Genomic DNA, 10,830 nt, shown 5'->3' with positions numbered 1-10,830 from the left:
CCAACTGTTGCGCTTGCTGCTCTCCTCCTTTCTTTACGCACAGGGACTGCAGCTTCCTGCAGGGGGCCAGGGGCCGCCTGTGATTGGCTCGTCGCGGTTCGACAGGGGGACAGAGATTGTGACGAGGGACGAACCGAAACATATTCATTTGATATTGTGAGCTGAAACCACTCACCACTTGTTTGTCGCGTTATTAAAACTAATAATGATGACGCGATGGAGGGCGGGGAGGCGGAGAGATGACGTCACCAATGAGCTCCACCTCACGGGGATTGATTTGTCCATTAGGGTCAAGGGTGATTATCTATTTAACCAAAAACAACTTAACGCACGGATCATAAATAGCCATTGTCTTTTGTATCGTATTCATTCGATGTATAACCTGACACTGCCATCTCATCTCTGCGTGATCAGGAGATAGATTATTTGTCTTATTTTAAGAAAGCATGAAAAAAGCTGACAAGACGTTCTATATACTTTTGAATCCACACTAAAAAAAACATGTTTTTAGGCACAAGCCAACATCTTTCTAACCATGGAATCCAAAGCCTGAATGTTATCTGACTCAATATATCAGTTAGTAGGCTATCTTCTTTAGTATATATAGTAGGCCTAGGCCTATATGAAGTCCATTATCTTGGCTCATACGGTAGCCGGCCGGGGTGATTAACTCATCATTTGAATGTTTGATGTTTGCTGGGGGGTGGATACCCTCGCTATCAGCCCGGTTATCAGACAGCCGATGAACGTGAGTCACTTTAATAGCTCACCTAATAGATCTGTATTCCCTGTGGAGCATTTCCCCAAACCGGTTAAACAGTAACTCAACTTCTCTCTCTAAAGTCGTCCAGCGTGGGTCACTGCCCGCTCCTATTTCATCAGACTCTGATAGGCCCATGGCAGACCCTTGATAGGGGACCCATACATCCATCCCATTCAATGCCACGTTTCGATCTGCAGCGCGTCTTGGAGAACTTTCTAACGGCTGTAGTTCAGATAAACGGAGCGCAGAGTAAACAGGGCAGGAGCCGCCTGGCGACACATCACCACACATGAAAGAGAAGCTTCACAGCTAATATTTGGACTGGGACAATCATTGCAGGCCATTGATCGGCCAGCAGCCACCCCGTCCAGAGCTGGTGATAACTGAGCAGAGGACCGCTTATCAACTCTCTTTGTTCAGACATCTTCCTCCTTTACCTGGCGCCGACAATATCTCACATGTCCTCATCAATTCACAACAATTTGACCAAATATATAGGTGCCATTTATTTTCACACAAATATATATATATAGGCCTATATATATATATATATATATATAGGTGCCATTTGTTTTCATATATATGTTTATCTATTCAAAACCAATAAGTTAGTAAGCTCTGTCATAGTAGTTCTAATAAAGGTTATCCATTATATTGCAGCCCATGGCAATGCTCCCTAATTGTAGGTTTCAAACAAAGGTTTATTACATAATAACATAATAATGTAATAATAAAATTCAATAATAATATAATAACAAATGTTCTGATTGTTACTTTGAAACAAAAAGTGGTTCTGAGTGGAAAAACACCGCACACCTTTCACAATTTTCTAGAAAGTCGTTGCTATGGCTTTTGCATTAGAACATTTTTGAATAACAGATAATTTTATACTAATTAAATTGAGTGTAAATGCAACAATAAGCGGCTGATTAGCACCCCCTATTGGATCGATTGCAGGGCAGCATAACTATAATTAATTATGATCTGCACCCCTGGCCTGGTGCTTCATCCTCATGGAGAGACAATACTGCGGCCACATATTTAATATCTGAACACCGTTTGACTGTTGGCAGAGCACATCAACTTTTTGATATTCATCCATAGTCAATAATTAATCAAATATATTTTCTCTGTGGATTTTTATTTATGATTATAAAGAATCGCTGTCTTTGTGAATAAAACGTCTATATCTTAATAAGAAACAGCTAAATAACTGTGTCTCTGTAGGCGACACACTTTTTTTCTTGCATGTATTTTAAAAGCCACTTCATATTTCTAAGAAGCTCCATGAGCAGATCCGGGCTAAAACACTGGTACTTCTTGGAGCTGCATTAGAAAATATAGAGATAGCTTTGAGCCAGGAAGGATTTCAAGACGGATGCCACTTGAGCTGGTTTATAATTTGCAGACAATAAATACATAAAACCAATACATTGGCGTATCATCAAAGGGGCTTGTCGTCCCTTGTCATTGTCAAAATAGAAAAAATTGTGCTAGTTTCAAAACATAATGTTGAGCTTGGCTCGTCTTGCGCTAGATTTCGTCCAGGGCCCTCAACCTGGCAACCCGCATGAGACGGACCCCTGCAGCCATTTTAAAATGCTCGTCCTCATGTTATATACTGCTCCTTTAATTAATTGTTGTTTTCACTCATGTTGTCTGTATGCACGCATTTAGAATTTATACTTTTACTCAAATCTCCTAGACAAGACAAAGCATCTTAAAAGCAACAGACAATTATCAAGAGTTTAGTTTTTTCGAAACAATATGGCCTTGGAAGTGTATTTAACGCTACAAAACCCGTTAGTGGGTTTATATCCGAGAACCATTCTGCACCTATGAGAAGGACTTGGCCGCATGGGGGCGCTAGAGCAACACAAACACAACATGAGAGACCCTCTGCCGTTGGTCTGATGGGAACCAAAGACCAGGGTCATGGGTGGCCCCTTGGTATCAGCGTTAGAAATTCATTTTAGTAACGTTATGGGTCCTTTATAATTCAATGGCCCTGAAACCAGTAACGAGTCCTATTGGTCAAGATCAACCAGTGGACATGTGGTCAGAGACCACATGTCTGGGGACAGTCACTGATTGAACACCACCTCAGTTATATGAATATATTAACCATTTGTCTTTATGTTGGTGTTAGATGATGCAGCTCTTCGTGGCCTACAAAGATGCAGTAAGGCACAAGTGCTTTCATCAATGTCATATTTCTGTCATTGCGAATTTGAAGCTAAAAACACATTTTCAATTTTCAATTTCATTTTTCCTTTTTCTAAACCAAGTCTTCAAATAGCATCACACTTGCTTTTTTAGACTCTTTGGACCGCTATTACTCTAAATACATAGACTAAATAAATGAAAAGCTGGAAACACATTGGTCCACCACCTTGAAATGAAGTGGGCGTGGCTCCCAAACAGCCAGGCCAATGTTCATGTCACCTCGATTTTTCGACTGAAATTAAATGAAAATATTGATGAAATATTATGTTATAAACTGCTTTTGTTAGAAGAAAGATACATCTCATGACTACCAAAGGCCAATGAGTTGAGTGCACCACAGGACTGACAAAGGACAGGACATTTGAAGGATCGACATGTCATTAATTTTTTGGAAAGGGGGGAAGGGCAGAGAAACGGCCCTTTGCATCCCATTTCTCTGGTGATAGAGCACCAACGCAAAACTTTCAAACGTTCAGTTATATTAAATGTATTCAGGCTTTTGTTGCTTGGAGAGAATACTTTAGTCATGTCCTTCTTGTATCTCAGCTGCCTCTCTCCTTCTTTATTTATGTTGGTTATCTTAAGCCAGTTACCCTGATGGGCAGTAGGGCTCAGCTGGGTGATTTGGACCCCAACCGGCACAGGTTGGGCTCCTCTGCCAACACTTCTTTGGGTTCAAGGCCTTGTGGTCTACTACTAAACTCTAACCGATGTTACTACATTGTTACTACGCTTTCCCTATTGATGCAACTTGCTGGACACCGCTTATTGCTGTATATTATATTATTATAAAAAATATATATAGTTACCTGTTATTATTGCCTATTTCTTTGTTATTCTTTTTAATTCAACCAACGTCCTAATATCGATGGTGGTAAATAGGAATCTTTCAAATACATGCTAATGTAGTTTAATCAAAAAAGATTAGGACTAATAAATAAAAACTTCAAAGACCTAGTTGATCCCGGGAGGAACATTATTATACATATTCATTTCTGGCGTTACTTTTATCATCGCTTTGTAAACCTATTTATTTATTGATATGTAGACATATTTATTTATTGATATTTAGACGTGTTTATTCATTTCTATATAGACCTATTTAATAACTTCTACGTATATCTATTTATTTATTTATGTCTATTTATCCGCCCTAAACGGATGCCTCGTGAGCATCTAACACGTGACGTAGCACCAAACCTGTGCTGCTTTCAATTAACTCCGGCCGTATTGTTCCGTTGATATGTTTCCGCCCCTCAAAGACAGAGTGTGGTTGGCTCACTAAGGTTCCGCCCTCGTCTCGTACCGGACGCAGCTCGCCATGTACCGCTCTCTGCGAAGCGTTCAGCGGTTCAGCTGCAGTACCGTATCCCTACAGAGACCCCTCACAAGGATAAGGACCAGGTCTGTGGTTGGAGCGGCAGTCACACCCTGCAGAATGGTAGGTTTTAACACTTTACATGTTCAGTTAGCCCCAATGACCTTAATAGCAATAGCTTAGCCGTATGGAACGAGTTACTGGTGAGGTGACACTAAAACCTTACAACCCGCTGTGTATTGGTGGTCAGACGGGTTTCTGCAGTGACTCCTATTTCCCTAGTCGTTTGGTCGGTATATGGACCCCAAGGAACTTGTAGTCGAATGATATCACTGCTGGTCTGTCATCAGTTAGCATCTCCGTGTAACGACCAGAGGTCAAAGTCAGGTTTATGAACACCTCTGCTTCAGCTGAGCTGAACCGAGCTCACTGTTCTAGTTCCGTTCTGGTTCGGTCCGTTCGTGGTTCGGATTGTCCGATACATGACGTCACGAACCTGGAGACAACACCACTTTATCAGTATGCATGGGTGCGGCGACAGTGCAGCGATGGGTTCGGGTAGGGTCAACACCCTTGACCTCAAGTCCCGACCTCAAGCCCCCTTTAGACCTCTTCCCATGAATGTTTTCCCGTCCTGTATGTGTTGGTATGAACAGGCCAGTTCAGAGTATAGGATTGAGGCGGACACCTTTGGGGAGCTGAAAGTCCCGATGGATAAGTACTATGGCGCCCAGACGGTCCGATCCACCATGAACTTCAAGATCGGGGGTCCATCTGAGAGGATGCCCGTAAGTTTGGAATACCCTTTAAGTGTCTTTTTTCTTTATTGTTTATTTTTTTGTGGAAATTGTTTAGTTTCCAAAGACAATGTGGAAGACACACAGGAAAAACGACTTGTTGGTGGAAGGGACAGCTTTAATATTGGGACTTCAATGTATGTTTTTTCCCATGATTTATTCTTTGTCCTACCTGCTACCTGCTGTACCTCTCAGATCCAGGTCATCCAGGCCTTTGGGGTCCTGAAGAGAGCTGCAGCAGAGGTGAACAAGGACTACGGCTTGGATCCCAGGATCGCTGATGCCATCATCCTGGCTGCAGATGAGGTAGAGCCGCTTTGACCATAATCCATGTCCATGCAGTCACACCACACCAATCACAGACATGAAGAGATTAAGAAGTCAAACCGCCATGGGCATGAACATGCACAACCTCATATATATATCTGGATGAATATAGTGAGCACCCCCCCCTGAGCTGACCCTCTGTCTGCGGTCACCAGGTAGCAGCAGGTAAACTGGACGAGCATTTCCCCCTGGTGGTGTGGCAGACGGGCTCGGGCACTCAGAGCAACATGAACGTCAACGAGGTGATCAGCAACAGAGCCATTGAGATCCTCGGAGGAAAGCTGGGCAGCAAAGACCCCGTCCACCCCAATGACCACGTGAACAAGAGTCAGGTAACGCTCTTCATACACACACAACTTGACGCAAGCCCCGCTCTGAACTGTCACCACCTGCAGCGACAGTTCACTGTATGAATCACAAGGCCCTTGTGTATAATTTATATTTGTTGAACTGCATGATATCAGCTAGTTGTAATTACACTGTTGTAGTCTCTGGACCTGGACATGTTTATTACGCAACGCAAGGGGGTTAGGGACCTGTTACGTCCTGGCGGACCCTCTTTGCGTCCACCGCAAGGGCTTGACGTGCATGTCCCAAAAAATGTAACCTTGCGTCGAGGCGACGCAGCCGCAAGGGCTGTGATTGGTCCGCTAACTACATAATTTCCGGCAATACGCTTTGTAGGTAAAAAATCAAAGGCAAAACATGTAACTTTTGCCTTCATAGCCGTAACCTTTTTTTTTTACTCGCTAGTAATCTGTAAAAAGTGGAGACGGTTTGTATTCGGACATTATAGACTTTGAATGTAATGACCAGAATGGACAATGACGACCAACTAGCAGCCTATCTTCTGTTTTTGTTAGATTACAAAAAACAATGTAACCTTTGTTAGGTTACATTGTTTGAGTCATATTCAGTTTTAAAGTTGCTAGAATCCATACCATACCATAATCAAAACTTCTAGTAGTAGACCAATTGTTAAGTAATAGCATGCACGGAAAAAGTCAAACTATTAGTTCTCTCTTTACCACGGACATGCATAGCGACACATAAACCCGACGCAGAACCATAAAGGTTCACGACTACGTCGAAGCGACTGCGTGGTCATTGCGTTGCGTGACCGTGGAACCATAATCAGCCCTTTAGTGTTTAACTTGGAGATCTTCCGGGTCATAGATGTTGGAGACCAATTTGGGCTCTTTAAACATATGAACGCCCTGAAGCTTTTACACAATAGATATCCTAATAAAGATCAAGGGTGTCAAGTTAGATACGATTATAGAAAGGACTGTGATGCGGAAAATGTAGTTATTATTGCTTTGTCTCCTTGTGGCGCTACGACTTGGATCATAGTTTCACATTGATGCTTGGTTATATTGTAGCAGGTTATTGTACATATGTGACCGAGAAGAGTCTCTCTTGTTTTCTTGCCTATGTCCTTGGTTCCTACACACGGTAGACCCACGGGTTGTGTGTCTGTTTCAGAGCTCCAACGACACCTTCCCAACAGCCATGCACATCGCCGCGGCCACGGAGGTCCACCAGGTGCTGCTGCCCGGCCTGCAGACGCTCCACGACGCCCTGGCCGCCAAGTCAGACGAGTTCAAAGACATCATCAAGATCGGACGCACGCACACGCAGGACGCCGTACCCCTCTCCCTTGGACAGGTAGCCCCCCCCGAGAGCCCAGTGTTCCCGTTGGCTTATCCAGTGTACTGTTCTGGTTTGACCGGGGGGGGGGGTCTTTAACTGATGGCACGCTTGTCTTGACCCGATGACACGACCACACACACACACACACACACGCCTTTCACTCATTAACTCCGGAGGACCTCTGGAGATAAGTATATATCAGACGTGTTCACATATCCTGCAGCTGCTCCGTCTACTTCCAGCGAGGGGCGGGGCCTGAGTGGAGCGTGAAGGTGGAGGAAGGGACACAGAATGTGTGCAGCGGAAGTCTGAAACAAAATGTCCTTTTTCAACAAGCTTTTTTTGTTTTGCAAGCAAATATCGTTTCAACTGAAATCACGGCAATGCTCTTCTATCTCAACCTTTTTAGTAGCCTTTTATAGGAACGAACGAATGACCACGAACTAGAGAGACAACCTCTGTCTCCAAACGGCCAGTTGGCCGTGGGAGGCCGTGTCATACTGGTGTTTCACTGGGTATGTCAAATGTGTGTGTGTGTGTGTGTGTGTGTGTGTGCGCGCAGGAGTTCAGCGGCTACGTGCAGCAGGTGAAGTACAGCATGGCCCGGATCAGGGCGGCCATGCCCCGGGTGTACGAGCTGGCGGCGGGCGGCACGGCGGTCGGCACGGGGCTCAACACGCGCATCGGCTTCGCTGAGAAGGTGGCCGACACCGTGGCCTCCCTCACAGGCAAGCCACGCCCCCCCCCCCCAGGGGGCAGGACCCTCTGGTCTAGTGTCTGTAGAAGTGGTCGTCCCCATCCAGACCCCTCCTGTGTCCTTGTAATGAGAGGGTAGCGGTACTGGTCTGACCCTAGTCCCCCCTGGGTGACCGAGTGAGTCCCCCCTGGGTGACAGAGTGAGTCCCCCCTGGGTGACAGCAGGTGTGTGACAGAGTGAGTCCCCCCTGGGTGACAGCGGGTGTGTGACAGAGTGAGTCCCCCCTGGGTGACAGAGTGAGTCCCCCCTGGGTGACAGCAGGTGTGTGACAGAGTGAGTCCCCCCTGGGTGACAGCAGGTGTGTGTCCCGGCTCCGCAGGCTTGCCCTTCATCACGGCCCCCAACAAGTTTGAGGCGCTGGCGGCCCACGACGCGCTGGTGGAGCTGAGCGGGGCGCTGAACACGGTGGCCGTCAGCATGATGAAGATCGCCAACGACGTGCGCTTCCTGGGCTCTGGGCCGCGCTCCGGCCTGGGGGAGCTCATCCTGCCAGAGAACGAGCCGGGCAGCAGCATCATGCCAGGTCTGTCCCCCCCTACTGACCTACTGACCTACTGACCTACTGACCTACTGACGCGTGTGTGCAGGTGGACTGACGGACATGGCCGTCCCTTTGCTGTTAGTGAGTGGATCGGGTTCAACCTGCGTTGGCCTCTGTTGGAAACTATTTAGATTTTAGATTGAAGACGACTCCCGGCTCATTTTTTGACCAATTGGGACAGACAGACAGACAGACTCACAGACTCACTCACTCACTCACTCACTCACTCAGACAGTGACTATGTCGCTCTGCCTGTCCAGCTGCCGGCCGTCGACATTTGGAGCAGTTTCAGATTACAAGTTGAGTTTTATTTTAGGGATGGCCTTTTCCTAACCCCTCGGGCCTGGTTTCTCCGTCACACACTGTGAGCAGGCAAGGTGAACCCCACCCAGTGTGAGGCCATGACCATGGTCGCAGCCCAGGTGATGGGGAACCACATGGCCGTCACCATCGGAGGCAGCAACGGACACTTTGAGCTCAACGTCTTCAAACCCATGATGGTAAACACCTAGAGAGTAGACCGGATCGCTGTCATGGCCGCTCCACTTTCTTGGGTAACGTTATTTTTTTCTCACTCACTCACTCTCTCAGATCAAGAACGTGCTGAACTCGGCCCAGCTGCTGGGCCACGCCTCCGTCTCCTTCACCAACAACTGTGTGGTGGGCATCCAGGCCAACACGGCGCGCATCAACCAGCTGATGAACGACTCACTCATGCTGGTCACCGCCCTCAACCCTCACATCGGTGAGTCCTCTGACCTCACAACACAGATATATTATAGAAGTGTATACACTGGCTGGGATGGGGCTACAGGTAAGTCTAGTAATGTAAAGTCAATAACTTGACCAACCTTGACAATTTGCCTACGCAATCAGGATCAACAAATCCTATTTTTCTGGAACCATGTATAATTTTAGATTCTTTGAGATCAAAATAATGATGATTAACAGAATAGGTATTAGTTGTTCTTATTATTATCAGATACGTGTGGTACATTTACCCCCTCTTTGACCTTCCTGTCTCCTGTCCGCCCTGACTCCAGTGGTTCATGTATTACTGTACTTGGCCCCTTCAGGTTATGACAAAGCAGCCCAGATAGCGAAGACAGCCCACAAGAAGGGCACCACGCTGAAGGCCATGGCCGTGGAGCTGGGCTACGTCACCGAGGACCAGTTCGACCAGTGGGTGAGGCCCAGCGACATGCTCGGCCCCAAATAAACACCTGCACTGCCCCCAGCACCGGCGCCCTGGAGAAACAAGAGCGCCTGTGGGGGAATAGAAGGATCCAGCGGCTGTGGGACTGGAAGGGAGGAGGTGGAGGGCACAACACAGCAGGGGGGTTAATGTGCTTCAAGGACTTTTTTGCCAATTCGACTCATCCCAACCTTTTCAAAGCTCCCTTGTGATTTATGATGGTGACATTATGTTGACATTATGTACGGCCAAAGAGTTGATTAACTCTGATTATTTGAGCTGGGATACCTGTCGTTGTGTAAAGGGAAGATCAACACTACAGTTCAGGTCTGTCTGAGGCGTTCAGGTAGGCCATACAGTTGGTTTCGGTTTCATTGCAGAAGTTTGTGTAAAATAAACGATTCTACTGGAACAGATGGACAGTGGTTTATGTCTAAGATGCACACCCAATATCCAACATTGTAGGTCTGAAAGTAACCCCAGCGACACACATGAGAGATGTTCAGATGGTAAGATTAGCCCTCGGTCACTTCTGTTGTCCAGTCTTCTAATCCTTCCTCTCCAGTCTGTTGGTTCAGAGGGACTTTATTTACCATTCAAATAGTAGTCAAAGTCAGCTTTATTGTCAATTACTTCACATGTAGACATACAAAGCAATTGAGAAAACGTTTCTCACTATCCCGTGGTGAACAGATAAAGTGATAAGAAAAGACATTTCCTAACACTAAGTCAGTAATGGCAGATATATTTGTAATGGTAATAGTGCAAATAGAACAGTCAGTAGAATAGCAGCAATTTCAGTCTGTTTTGGGGGGGCGAGGGGATTCAGCTTTCTGACAGCCTGGTGGATGTGGCTGAGGGGAGAGAGGGGAGAGAATTTAGCTTCCTGACAGTTTGTCAGTCTGGTGGAGCGGGCGCGGTGGCTGTGACACCGCCTCCCAGAGGGCCGGAGGATGAACAGGCTGTGTGCGGGGTGGCTGGCGTCACTCACAATCACGGCCGCTTTGCGGGTGAGGTGGGCGATGTATGTGACTTGCAAGGAAGGGAGTGGGGCACCAATGATCTTCCAGCTGTGTTCACTATGCCTCGCAGTGCTTTCCTGCTGTACTCAGTGCAGCTTCCGCCCCACACAGTGATGCATGATGGGTGGGGGAGCTTTCGCTTGCTTCAGTTTGCGGAGGAAGTAGAGGCGCCGCTGGGCTTTCTACGCCAGTGATGCAGTGTTGGTGGTCCAGGAGAGGTCCTCACTGATG

The 10,830-nt window shown here is 46.6% G+C and overlaps 1 protein-coding gene across 1 annotated transcript; it reads left to right on the top strand.

The window, feature by feature from the left end:
- Positions 1–4,272: 4,272 nt before the first annotated feature.
- On the top strand, positions 4,273–9,989 carry fh (fumarate hydratase). Its single transcript, XM_084485809.1, has 10 exons — positions 4,273–4,430; positions 4,964–5,095; positions 5,300–5,410; positions 5,587–5,763; positions 6,917–7,099; positions 7,647–7,812; positions 8,161–8,364; positions 8,755–8,882; positions 8,974–9,127; positions 9,459–9,989. The coding sequence occupies exons 1-10, from the start codon at positions 4,311–4,313 to the stop codon at positions 9,599–9,601; spliced, it is 1,518 nt and encodes a 505-aa protein (XP_084341935.1). The 5' UTR covers positions 4,273–4,310; the 3' UTR covers positions 9,602–9,989.
- Positions 9,990–10,830: the final 841 nt, after the last annotated feature.

Source organism: Micromesistius poutassou (assembly GCF_964030765.1).
Source record: "Micromesistius poutassou genome assembly, chromosome: 21".
In the NCBI taxonomy this organism is placed as follows: Eukaryota; Metazoa; Chordata; class Actinopteri; order Gadiformes; family Gadidae; genus Micromesistius; species Micromesistius poutassou.
This window is presented reverse-complemented; position numbering and strand designations above follow the sequence as displayed.

Coding starts and splice junctions, on each gene's coding strand:
- fh (XM_084485809.1), top strand. CDS start 4,311: ATGTACCGCTCTCTGCGAAGCGTTCAGCGGTTCAGCTGCAGTACCGTA. Junction 5,096..5,299: donor GTCCATCTGAGAGGATGCCC/GTAAGTTTGGAA, acceptor TGTACCTCTCAG/ATCCAGGTCATCCAGGCCTT. Junction 8,883..8,973: donor ACGTCTTCAAACCCATGATG/GTAAACACCTAG, acceptor TCACTCTCTCAG/ATCAAGAACGTGCTGAACTC.